The sequence below is a fragment of the Nyctibius grandis genome, chromosome 4 (genome assembly GCF_013368605.1).
Source record: "Nyctibius grandis isolate bNycGra1 chromosome 4, bNycGra1.pri, whole genome shotgun sequence".
Taxonomy (NCBI): Eukaryota; Metazoa; Chordata; class Aves; order Nyctibiiformes; family Nyctibiidae; genus Nyctibius; species Nyctibius grandis.
The window spans coordinates 87,068,993-87,082,559 of NC_090661.1; the positions used below are offsets into that span (position 1 = coordinate 87,068,993).

The following is a 13,567-nucleotide window of genomic DNA, read 5'->3' on the forward strand; positions in this document are numbered from 1 at the left end:
AAGCAGGGCATGACGCTACTGTGGAAATCAATACATAGAATCCAGAGTGTAACACTGCAGTGATACAATAAGAAAACCAAGTTTCTCTCAGTTTTGCTTTTTTATGTGAATAGCAAAGCACAGGGTGATAATGTCTTATAGTCCTGAAAACTTGTTTTTTAAATTTTTTATATATATGCTCCAGTTAAATATCTAGGACATACTGACAGCAGCAAAAAACAACAGTTAAACACATGGTGTCTGAATATTCTTCAAAAGTAGTTATAAATTATTGATGTTAGTAACTTACTTTACATATATAGCATATACAAAACCCTAAAATTTTAAAGCCTGTTTAACTGTATAAAATTCTACAAATCATATCCTTACCATTGTTTTTATTTTGCTCTTTTTTTATGAACTGATCTTCATGAGCAGCTTACGGAAAAGGTAATGTTTACTACTTTTAAAAATCTACACACCGCTTTCTTGTAAATGAGATCTCCAATTGAAAATTAGTCTATCAATACTGCCTCCTAAATTAGCATTTTAAGCATGTGGATGAGAACAGTAATCTCTGAAAATGTTTGACATAAAAACCTACAATCAACTTGTAAAATGGTAAATTTAGGAAAAATATGCAAGACTGAAATAATAACCCCTAGATATTTAAAAAAAACAAACAAACCTTACATTTAATGGTCTGTATAATACTTCAAGACTTTCTTTAAATTAAAACAATCCTAAAGATTTTTTTCAAATTTACACAGTGAATGAATACTATTCATTCTATTCATTCACAGTCAATACTATTCGTTACCAATTGAAGTATGTTTTCAGGGGCAAATAATTATATTATGCAATCCCTAAGGATAAATACAGAAAATAGCACTCTGTTGAACAAAGTGATTATCAGACTTAAATAAATAAAAATATAAAAAACCCCACAGAAACACTGTCTTAGTGGAATGTATAGATTGCTACCATCTAGGGTTTCATGAGGCTCACTGAAGTAGTAAGAGGGCAAGACTCACTGCTCCTTCTTATGAAGGATTTCCATCTCCACTGGTTTTAAGGGAATGATGTATGGTTAGAGCAGTTACAGGTCTGTCCCAGTGTTATTATGTGATGACAGTTTTGATATCAATGGGAATGCTGAAAGCAAACGAGCACATTCATCTCTCAGGAAAAAGTTTTCAACGTGTTCACTGTAGTTTTTACACTCGTGCAATTCCTGTAATGAATACCACCAGGTATGATGGTGTTTTTCCTTAACAGCTGAAACAATGACTGCACCAGCTAAGTGTACATTCATTTCCTCTGACTTAAGTAATCTAGAACTTGGGTGGCTACGCTGTGCTGCACTGTCAGTAGATGGAAGAGAGAAATATACACACCACCAGAAATCAGTCTTTTGAGATAGGTATCTAGATACCAGGAATTAATTGCTTGCTTGGGGATGGATGCCTGTTGACTATCAGTGCAGCTGGTTTATAGACTAGATACCTAAACCTGGGTAACAGAAATTCCATCTTTTTAGCCTTAATATTTACATTCTAATTCTCCTTCAGATGAACCTTTAATATTACTTAACTGATAATAAGTTTTAGAGTATACTATCTTTTAGTATGCTTAACGTTTCACTGTTTCTACTGTACAGCATGATATAAGAGGCTTTACCTCCCAATAAAAGACTTTTTAATTTGCTTTTCTTTAAGGAGGAAGAAATTGTTGATTGGTGGAGCAAATTTTATGCTTCAGTAGGAGAACATGAAAAATGTGGACAGTATATTAAAAAAGGATATGACACTTTAAAGGTATTGCTCAGGATAAAATAAATTAACATATCTCAATGTTTATAGGCCCAGAACCTGGTCAGAGCTGTGCCCTGTGTTTTTTTAAATGCTCTTCAAAATTTAACTGTACGTTATTTCCTGTAGAGGTCCATTACTGATTCATATGGTGAAATGAAGGTTTTAAGAAGGCATCTTTGCTTCTTTTCTACTTAACTACACTTATTAAGAGATGTCTTAAGAGTTTAATCTAACCTTCAGTCAAATGGAATTTTACTCTTGACTTCTTTGGGTCTCAGGCAGATCCAAAATAAACATACACATTGATAAAGTATGAACACAGAGGATCAGTACTTTTACTGTCTGTTGGTTAGAAGTTGAAGCCAGGCGACTTTATTTTTCATCTAATACACCTAACAAATAAAGTAAAGATAAGCTTGTGAAATGCTATTTACTCTGTTTTTAACAAGGCCTAAATGAAGCTTGATAGCATCTTCTCCAAACATTGCATTTGCTTCCACTTCAATGTAAAAATAGTTCCAAATGCTTTGGTTCCTTAAGATACTCCATCAAACATACAATACACTTTGCAGTGCCACAATGGTGGAGCTGATATGTATGATAATTTCTAAACTGCCCTTCTTTCATTTTCCTTTTTCTTTTCTTTTTTTAAGGTGTACGACTGTGAATTGGAAAAAGTACCTGAATTTAACAGTTTAACAGACTTCTGTGATACATTTAAACTATACAGAGGCAAATCTGAGGACAGTGATGACCCATCAGTGGTTGGGGAATTCAAGGTAAACTTCAAATAATAGGCAACAACAAAATGCTAGATGCAGTCTTTAGTACGTAAGTGGTTATCATTTAAGTCTACATGCAAGCATTTCAGCTTAAATGTGGATGCACGTGTTAACAGGGGCAACAGATGCTCATAAATGCTTAGGTACAGGCCTTTCTTTTTCGAGGAAGGTACAGTTACGCATTGCTCACATGTGATCTTGCCTGGTACCTGTGGAACAGAACTTTCCCAGATAACCTCTTGAACAGGGCTAAAGTTTCACCTGCAGATGTTCTCAGTGAAGTACGTTTTTAGAATTAATTTGGAAAAGGTATTTTATACTATTTCTGTTACTCTCTCTATGAGTTTTAAAGATTAAAATAATGTTAACATTGTATGTAAAAAAACCCCACAACCCAATAAACTACAAACCCCAAAAACCCAAACATTAAATGATGCTTTTGGAGAGGGAAACAAATACGAAGTATGTGTTACGTATTCTCAGCTGGAGCAAACTGAGTAACTGTGCTGAAATCAAGAGAGCTGTATTGATTTAAATTGGCTAAGGATATAACCTTGCCTTTGTAGAAAGTCTTATCCAAAACTCACTAAAGTCAAAGAAAAGACTTCTAAGTGACTATGAATCAGGCTATAATTTTGCTATTCCTATATAGAACAAGAGTGTGTACATGTAGGATAAATAAGAAAAAACAAACCTAGCAGAGTGACTTCTCTACATTTATCTTGACTGAGTCTTTATATTATTTTTTAGGGATCCTTTAAAATCTATGCATTACCTGACGATCCCACTGTTCCAGCTCCTCCTCGACAGTTCCGTGAGCTACCTGACAGCGGGCCTCAGGAGTGTATTGTGCGAATTTATATCGTTCGAGCTTTGCAGCTACAACCTCAGGATAATAATGGGCTGGTGAGACTTTTTGCTTTTGAATGTCTGTGAGCTAACTGCTGTAGTATATTTTAAATAAAGTTAGTCTTGATAACTATTTCTTAACATTATTTTCTTATTTTAAATAGTGTGATCCTTATATAAAAATATCCCTAAGTAAAAAAGTAATTGAAGACAGAGATAATTACGTGCCTAATACTCTCAACCCAATTTTTGGCAGGTAACACACTTTTTTGTATTTTCAATTTATTGTATTTTAGAATGTTTTCCTATTTTTAAAGATAAACCATTATTTGAAATATTCGATGCTCTATACATAGTTATACACTGACAGTTAATTGTGAGTAAAGTTGCATAAGGCATTTTACATTGAAATCACTGGACAACACAGGTGTTTGGCTAGTCTATAGATTTTTTGTATCACATGGATAAATTGCACAAAGTCAAACAATGTATATATCTTAAAACCACCCTGTGTTGTGGCAACAAGAATAACAAAATATGCTTACAGAATATGGAAAAAGTTTTAACTCTGAAAACTACGAGGATGTCACAATGAGTAATCAGCTTAACATGTATTCCCAGTACACTGGTCTTTCCTTCAAAGGCTAATATCTTTGAAATATATTAATAGAAACATACTAATTAGGAATGGAGAGGTTACATTGTCTTTATAATTACTAATGAAATTCTGGGTCTGGTTTGGTGTCCAGAGTTAGAGGAGGATTTTGTTAAATCAGAAAGTTAGGAGAGGAGGACTAGAAGGATTATAAAGAGTTTGGAAAGCAATGACATGCTACAGGATTTCAATTGTTCAGATTATGCAAAGAAACAGGCAGTAAAGAGACCTGATTACAGGTATGAAGTACCTTCAAAATTCCAAGTTTTTCCAGAATTATTCTAGAAGTCAAAGTTAAAAAGTTAGACAAGAAATAAAGCAAACAAAAAAAACCCAAGATGCAGAGAATAATTAACCATGGAATACTTTACCTCAAGGGTAATGGATTCAGCAGCAGCAGCAGCAGAAACCATGAGGCTGCGTATCTTGAAAGTAAATTCAGACAATTAATTTGAGAAAACTCTACAGCCTGTTTTGTGTAGGACAGCGGATAGCTAGGTGACAGAATAATCCCTTCTAGTCACAGAAGCTAAACATTTGGACTATATTTTTTAAGGCTCCAACTATGTTTGTATTGTGGTAAAAAAAAAAGAAAAATTTCTAATCATACAGAAACTATGGACTGAAAAAACCATCCTTTTTACAGAGTGGCTGGTAGAGCCACACTAGTTTCCTTCTCAGTCCCAATTCAGGGTGCTGCACAGAAAACATCCAAATAATACATTGTGCAGAAGGGAAGATTGTAATATCTATAGGAGTACAAATGGAATGATTAATAAGTGCAAATAGAAATTGGAGCATGAGTGGTAACTATTGCTAGATTTATCAGCATTGGAAGCATCCCTTTAATATCTTGTAAAAGCTATTGCTCAAAAATAAAAAGTTTTTTTTTTAAGTTTAAAAATAAGAAGTATTGCTCAAAAGAGCAATAGCATTAACTGGAAATTTTTACGTTTAGAATGTATGAACTCAGCTGCTTCTTGCCTCAAGAAAAGGATCTGAAAATTTCAGTCTATGACTATGACACATTAACTCGTGATGAAAAAGTGGGTGAAACCATAATTGATCTTGAGAACCGATTCCTTTCTCGTTATGGATCTCACTGTGGCATCCCACAGCAGTATTGCATGTAAGTCATTTTGTCTATTGAAAATTTTTATCTGTAAGATCTAGTGCCCAGTCTCTGTAAAAAATCTGGGCTTCCTTCATCTTAACTATATGGTTAAAAAACAATGCTGTGGCTTCTCATGGGTGTTTGTCGTGCTCACTCTTTCATCTGAATTCCAAGTTAAGCTGTGAAGTCTTCAGAAGAGTCTTGACTGAAAACCATGATGTCAAACATTTTAATATTCTCTTTATATGGTAATGTGTGTTATTTCTGTCCAGAGAATATACACTTAACAGAATTTTCTGACCTACTCATGGAAATAAATATGAAAGCATCTGTTAACGTGGATTATTTTTATATGTAAAGAAAAAAGCACTGTGTCCTGGAAGGTAACTGAGTTGGTACAAAATTATGTCACTCTATCAAACTCAAGTGGCCTCAATCTAGGCAGTTACAGTGCTGCCCTTTCTGAATTAGTTTAATAAATACATTTTACATGACCTGTAAATGCCCTGAATGGTGAATAATTTTAGGATGTGTTTCTGTTGCTTTCCTAAAAGTTCAGGTGTGAATACCTGGCGTGATCAACTAAAACCAACCCAGTTATTGCAAAACATAGCCAGGTTTAAAGGCTATGCTCCTCCTGTCCTCTCTGAAAATGGGAGGAAGATTAACTACGGGGGACGAGATTATACTTTGGAGGAAGCTGGTGAGCTTGTTCACTTATTTTATATTTCTGTCTTAAATTCATATTGATACAAATATAAAACTTTTCAGTTATTTATGGAAAATTAGAAAAAAATCTTTGATATTTTTTTTTATGTTGACCACAGTTTTCTGCTCAATTTTAAATATCTGGGTTTATATTTTTTAAAAAGTTCAAATGCAAATTCAGGTTCATGAACCCCTGTTCTTTTTCCATTTCTTTTATTTCAGAAGCTAACAAAATTTTGCATCAGCATCTTGGTCCAGGTGAAGAGCGGCTGGCCCTCCATATCCTCAGAACCCAGGGTTTGGTACCCGAACATGTGGAGACGAGGACCTTATATAGCACCTTCCAGCCCAACATCTCCCAGGTACTATGAACTGGTTTACTTCTGGTTTCCTGAATGCAGAAATGGAGCATGCCTGCATTTATATCATGTTGTCAATAGAGTGGTATCACTCAGGGGAAAGAGGGCTACAAATTAATATTACTTGGCTGAGAAACTAAAGCAGGTTAGTCTAGAAACATAACAAAATACAGTTATGTTTTGCCATTAAGACTCCCAAATGACCCCTTTAACACTGACAGAGTGGAAACTGGGAAAGATTTTTTTACTTTGTTACTGAAATAAACTGGAATATGTGTTTAATATCTCACCAACAATAAAGGAGACAGCCTGGCTAAAGAGTTTCCTAGGTACATTCAACAAATGAGACCAAACTTGTCATTTCTCTACAAGGTCCAGAGGTGCTAGTTTAAACATGAAGCCTTATATTGGACCTCTCTGTTAGAGAGGAACAAAGGCTAACATTTGTTTTCTAGCATTTACTAACTTACCAGTGGTTGTTTTTATAAGAAAGTTTCTGCAGCAACCAGAAAAATTATCTGCAAAAATAAAGGGGCTTGCATTTGAGATAGAGTATAAAATCTCCAGTGGTTGCCTTACTTTGGAGTCTAGTTAAAGGGACTGATCATCTACACTGGGTAGGCCACGAGCTGCAAACTGTCAGCCACATGAATGACACTGTACTTAATACCACCTCTGAGAGAACAGCAACTTGGACCAATAGAATGAGAACTATTTAGGCACCTAAGTTGCACTGAATTCACTAGGAACTAACATCCCTACCATCTTCTGAATTCTTGGCATTGTTTATTTGAACAAGCTTATATAACATGAAGGAGTGGGCTTGCTCCTATCTGAAGTCTGTAGAAGTTCTGACATTGGTAACATGAGTGAGGTCTTCTCTGTGGCTAAAAATTAGTACTGTGTCAATAAGCAGTTCCATGTAATTACCATGACAAACCTGTATGCAACAAACAATCCCTCATCCATCTTCTCCACTGCTACAGGGAAAGCTCCAGATGTGGGTTGATGTTTTCCCCAAAAGCTTAGGACCTCCAGGCCCTCCCTTCAACATCACTCCCCGAAAAGCCAAGAAGTGAGTATCCGTATATACTACACACCATCTGGCAGCCCTGACAAAAGCAATTGAATTCTCTTTCTCCAAACATCTTCTCTTAGGTATATCTTGAGGGTGATTGTTTGGAACACCAAAGATGTCCTGCTGGATGAAAAGAGCATCACAGGGGAAGAAATGAGTGACATTTACGTGAAGGGGTAGGAGCACCCTGTCATGTAACACTTACAAATGAATGAAGTTCAGAATGTCCTGCGAGTGCCTAGACCATGGGTTCCAAAGATGATTTAGTTCAGCCAAGTAACGCACACTACTGCCTCTGAAATAGTGCTAACCTCAGAGAAGTACAGAAGTAGTATGAGATAAAGCATGACCAGTTAATGTGCAGTGAAAGATCCTAGAAGTTCATCTCTTGAGACGGGAAGCAAGTGAAAAGATAGTGAGTTAGCTTTGGTGCTGCATAACCTGGGTTCTTACTTTTTACGTTTCCTATAGTCTTAATGTAAAAAAATCAATAGAAATCAGAGAAATATACTACTAGGGTACTGATCTAATTTCTCCTAAAAAAAGAAATTTAAAAAAGCCCTCCAACAACTCACCACTGATACAGTACTGGTCTTAGCAGATCAGAAATTCAGTTCAGATGTTCCTAGTTACAGTGCCAAATTGGAACCAAACTGAGAAAGGGTGTGAAAGACTCTCCAGCCCTCAGTGAGCAACTCTTATGGCTTGTTTGCAACCACTTAATGACACGGTTACAGTACAAACAAGCACCAGTGTAGTCCCACGACAAACACCAGACGCATCTCTCTGTATTTTCAGATGGATGCCTGGTAATGAAGAAAATAAGCAGAAAACTGATGTTCACTACCGATCATTGGATGGTGAAGGGAACTTTAACTGGAGATTTGTTTTTCCTTTTGACTATCTCCCAGCAGAGCAACTCTGTGTAGTTTCCAAAAAGGTAAGTATTTATGAAGATTTCAATACTTAGAATACAGATTGTAATTAGTCTGATAATTTTGTACCTACATATTGAAACAGACAGTTTGGCTCAGTTCTGCATACTTTTCTCAAACTGCTGTTGAGAACAGATTCAATTTTGCCTTTGAGCCAGGAACACCACACTGGCAACAATAGCAGTCTCCTCTTAGCAAGGGCAAGATCAGATCCTTAATACTTCCACCAACCCCAAAATTCACAAGTACTAATAGACCACAGCTTCAAAGTTTCACAAGTAATTTTAAAAAGGTGCTTTGGTTTTGTTTTTTAAAATTTTAGGAACATTTCTGGAGTCTTGACAAGACAGAATTCAGAATCCCACCCAAACTGATCATTCAAATATGGGATAATGACAAGTTCTCCTTGGATGACTATCTGGGTAAGACTTCTAAGAAAAGAATTATTTTTATCTCAAAGAGATATAACCAAATCATTTTAAATTATTGCATAAGGATTGTTTACAAAGTGAGCCACTGAGCATGCAAATACACTCCTGCTTTCCCACACAGTACAGGGTTACTTGTGCTCATGAATGAATGAGTGAATATTCACTCAGTAAAGGCCTACCTGCAGGTAAACCAAGATACTTTTCATTCAGGTGAGCCCTATCACAAAGTGCATGAAATAATAACGTGCATGAAAATTTACTTTGCTTCTTTCTTTAAGTCAAATTACTTAAAACAAGAGTATTTCAATTCTAAGTAAGAGCATTGATGTGAGGCTGTAATTTAGGTTAAGCAATCTAATTCACACGATTATTAATTCTACTTCACGCCATTATTAATCCCTACTTTTTGTAGAGATATTGCTCTGCAGAAGATTTTCTGCCCTGTATTAAAACAGCTCCAAAGTCTTTAGCTTACATACAAATCATATAGGCCTCAAAATCTGAAAATACTTGATTTATAACCATCACTAAAGTTAGCTAAATGATGCATTTAACTATCAGAATTACAATTAGTATTACATTGCTGTATTTGGTTATCTTCTGTTTATGTGCGTGGGGAAAAAACAACTCTATTAAAAATCAAGTGATTTTGCATTAAAAAAAGGGGGAGGAGAGTTTGCTAAGTCCAGTTTATCAACACCAGTGCTTTCAACACCACCAAATGGGCTTAAACACAGCCTGATGTGTCCCCCTTCCCTGCCTCACAACATCCTTAGCCAAACAAGAATGTAACATGTCTGTGGATTGTTTTTCCTGTATAACATGTTTAGAGATGGAAAGGTTGATATTGAACCACTGTGCTGTATGGTTGGTTGTATTATGCAGTGTTTATTTTTTTATCCATCTCCTAGGCTTTGTGGAACTTGATTTACATAAAACAATCATTCCAGCAAAAGTTCCAGAGAAGTGCAATATAGACATGATTCCAGAATACAAGGCAGACAGTTCTCAGAAGGCTCCCAGGACCACCTCTCTCTTTGAACAGAAATCTATGAAAGGGTGGTGGCCATGTTATGTTGAAAAGGATGGCTCCCGTATTTTAGCGGTATGATTATTACTTCTTTAAAAAGTACTTAAAACGTTCTCACCTTGCTTTTCAAATTATAAAGAAAGACTGTAGAGTCCCACACTTAGCTGTTAGCTTTCAGTGGATAGACAGAGGAGTAAATAAAACATGCACAAGTTCAGGAATTTTGCTCCATCAACAATTTTTTGTTTTAAAGTATGAGCTTCATACTTAAATTTATTTATTTTGTTTTTAACTCTGTTTAACTTGAAGGACTCTGGCACTAGGTTGAGTCATGTTATCTTACCAAAGCAGCCAACAGAGTTAGTGTGTGAATGAATTTATCACGTTATTGCTTTGGAGAAACACGAGACATCCTAAATGCATTAAAGACTAAAGAAAAAAGTTTAAATCCAAAGCATTTTTGTATACAGCAAATATAATTTATATACTGAGAACCCAGACTAGCTTCCTGATTATGAGGCAATCAGAAGACCTAAAGCTTTTTAACTTGTTCTATGAAGAATATAAATGCATATTTATCACTTGCTAGAATATTAAGCGTTTCAAGTGTGTCTGCTTTTTCTTTCTAATGTTTTTTTTTTGCCTTTAAACTTTATTACTGGAATTTAATAAATGAGGAGAAATATTCAGAAACATCTATCAGCCACAGCAATATAAAAATTGAGATGCTTAGTCATTTGGAAAAGATGCAATCCTTGGGTTCTTGAAAAAAAGAGAGGAATTGGTTTTGTTTTGCTAAATTGGAAGAAAACAATGTATAGCTTAAAACAGAACTACAAATGAATTAGCAGAACCATTTTATGTACTGTGGTTTTTTCTATTTGTCATTCTCTGATACTGTGTTGTGACACTGTCATAGTGCAGAAGTATATTTTGAGAAGGAAATGGAAAACACACAGATGCACACAATGAGCTGATCCCAAACTCTGCTGTATAAGAATACAAACAAGTACTATTAGTGCTGTTTCAATAAGAGACTTGTCTCATGCCACATGTTTTCTGAAGGGTAAAGTTGAAATGACACTAGAAGTTGTCAATGAAAAAGAAGCTGAGGAAAGGCCAGCTGGTAAAGGAAGAGATGAACCCAACATGAACCCCAAACTAGATCTACCAAAGTAAGATATTTTCTGTCACTAGCTTGAGAATACATAATATCTAGCTACTATGATGTGCTTGACAAAATCTTTGCAGTAAAGGATCAATTATCCTTTGCAAATCTTCATGTATAAAAGTCTTGTTTCCTTCTGCAACCATTAGGATAAACTGCAATGTGGTTTCACTATTAACGGCACACGTTTACTGAAACTGCTCTCTTACATTACAAAACTATCTGTGTTTTCTTCAACCTCCAGACCAGAGTGTTTTAATGTGTTATACACGTTTAAGTATTCCCTGTTTTTGTAGTATGAGTAATATTTGTTTCTTTCAAAATCCAGCCGACCAGATACTTCCTTCCTTTGGTTTACAAATCCCTGCAAGACAATGAAATTTATTGTGTGGCGCAGGTTTAAATGGCTCTTTATAGGCCTTATCATCTTGCTGATTTTACTCTTGTTTGTAGCAGTACTCCTCTATTCATTGCCGGTAAGAACTTTTAAATATTACTGTTCTTCAGCTGTGGTATGAAACTGGCTTATATGTGCATCATCAACAGGATACACTCCTTACTCAGTCAAGAGATTCTGTTAACTCAGTTTTAGCAGGGAGATAGGGATTATGTCCTTATAGCTATAAACAACTTCAACTGATTTTTACTGAGAAACAATTAGAATTTATGTTAAAACTAAACTATTAACTAAAGATGGAGCAAATGAGTACTTTAGAAGTGTTAATAACCTACACAATTAAAAATAGTTAATAGATGGTCTAGAATCTGGATTTCAATCTACTTTAATCTGAAATATCTTACTCATTTTTACTGTATTTTAACTGAAATTGCCATACCCTGGATATATTCTGATCCATTTTAGTATCTTAAATGTCTTGTACAAAACTACACTGAAGTATTTTGTGTACATCTCTTTACCTCTGTTGTTTCTTCTCTCCACCCCCAACAGAACTATTTGTCAATGAAGATCGTGAAACCAATTTAAAGAAGAGTTTTTTACCTCATCTTTTTAAATAGTCATGAGGTTTCGCCTCAGGCTGTGGACCAAATTCAGCAAGGCTCTCCATCCTTTTCATCTGCGAGTATATGGAACTGTAAAATAGACAAGTAAGAATGTAACCAAGGTTAGCCAAGGTTCAAGGGGTCATGACAGGTTTTTTTAAAAAAACAAAGGATAAACCCCATCATGTTTCATGGACATTTTTTTACTTCAGTAGTATCTACACATGGTAAAGTTCTTCCTTGCTTTTAAACTAGATTTTTCATAAAAATCACTCAGGAGGGTGCCTCCTATTGCTATCTCAATTTTTTAATGGATACTTTCTTTTGAGAATTCCTTTTTATTGGGCACACTTTGAAACTTTGCATTTTAACTTAATGAAAAACAAGCACTACTTATAATGATGTATACCAAAGAAGCCTCACAGTGCAATCAAAGAAGGGTCAGACATTGTTCTAGGAAAGTTTTCAGCATCATGCTGCTTAAAATTCTTCGTTAATGCACTGTAAGCTTGACAATGCTATTGTATATGTATCTTGACAACAACTGCATGCGCACAGAAATAAATAAGATACTGTGTACTTAGTATCATTTACAAATGTTTAAATAAACTTATCCACAAGTAAAATGCAAGTTTCCAGTTTTCTTTATCTATTGCAAAACTACAATGCATTAGATATTGTATAGTGTCTAGCAGAGGATGTAATGCCACACATCAGGAGTTTAAGTTATTTTACTGTTATCTTTACAGTGAAGAATAAGGAAATACTTCTGCATAAAGCTCTAATTAATTTCTTCATTAATTAGGAAATTAATACAGAAATGAAATTTGTTGAATAGTTTCACTATACTCCTTGTATTTAGAGATTATCTTGAATCAAAACATAAGAGGATACACAACCCAGATCCAACTCGTGTTTCAAACCTGATGTGCACATGGGAAGTATTTCATTTAGCCTCAGTCTCTTCTCCCTAGGCACAGTAAAATATAATCTGCACTAAAAATCAGGTTATCGTCTGGGATTCCACCTTGCTTTTATGGAGGACCAAAGCAGAAGCATCTCTCTGAACATTCTCTGGTGCTTGAAATGTAGGAAATCTGCAGCAGAACCTGAAATCAGCATTTTGTATGACTGTCGCACTCTTGACTGGATAAAGACTTCAGCTGTCTTTAAAAAGATGACAAAAATAGCTGTAAGAATGAATTAGTCTTGAAAAATCTCTGTCATTGTTTTTAGTGGCACACTTAATGCTGTCTAATAGCACAGCACTGTAAAATAAGCATGCACTTGTCAGGCAAAACAAGTAAATTATACTGACTTAATTTGGTTGAACAAGCTAGAGTAAAGGTATTACATTAAATAATTTCCAGAATGGCTAGAGCGGAGCAAGCAGCAGTCATCCTGTCAAAAAGATAACAGCGCCCTTATTTTTTGATTGTTAAGAAACTCTCAAGCATCCTGAACAAGAGCTCAGAGCTGGAACTAATCACCATCCAGATGAATTGTCCCTTCACTAACGATGAAATAGCACTCCAGAAATAACTAGCAATTTGCATGAGCTAATGTTTGATCATCCACTATTAAAATCTGTCTCAATCAATGCCATAAATCTGACAGATGGTAAAAATCACAGCAGCCTTATTTTCATCGTAAGACAAGAAAG

At 35.3% G+C, this 13,567-nt stretch overlaps 1 protein-coding gene across 4 annotated transcripts in view; it reads left to right on the forward strand.

Annotated features, from left to right (window-relative positions):
- MYOF (myoferlin) overlaps positions 1–12,530 on the forward strand; it is a 71,533-nt gene extending 59,003 nt beyond the window's left edge. For 2 of the 4 annotated variants that reach the window (XM_068397549.1, XM_068397550.1), the window contains 16 exons: positions 418–429; positions 1,698–1,796; positions 2,447–2,572; positions 3,326–3,481; positions 3,589–3,680; positions 5,038–5,208; positions 5,748–5,896; positions 6,124–6,263; positions 7,247–7,335; positions 7,419–7,514; positions 8,137–8,278; positions 8,596–8,695; positions 9,616–9,809; positions 10,800–10,909; positions 11,231–11,378; positions 11,852–12,530. In XM_068397549.1, coding sequence (XP_068253650.1) covers positions 418–429; positions 1,698–1,796; positions 2,447–2,572; positions 3,326–3,481; positions 3,589–3,680; positions 5,038–5,208; positions 5,748–5,896; positions 6,124–6,263; positions 7,247–7,335; positions 7,419–7,514; positions 8,137–8,278; positions 8,596–8,695; positions 9,616–9,809; positions 10,800–10,909; positions 11,231–11,378; positions 11,852–11,887 — 1,860 coding nt within the window. In that variant the 3' untranslated portion in view covers positions 11,888–12,530. Of the gene's footprint in view, positions 1–417; positions 430–1,697; positions 1,797–2,446; positions 2,573–3,325; positions 3,482–3,588; positions 3,681–5,037; positions 5,209–5,747; positions 5,897–6,123; positions 6,264–7,246; positions 7,336–7,418; positions 7,515–8,136; positions 8,279–8,595; positions 8,696–9,615; positions 9,810–10,799; positions 10,910–11,230; positions 11,379–11,851 lie in introns of those variants that run through there. The other 2 variants (XM_068397551.1, XM_068397552.1) reach the window with 2 other exon arrangements.
- The last annotated feature ends 1,037 nt before the right edge of the window (positions 12,531–13,567 follow it).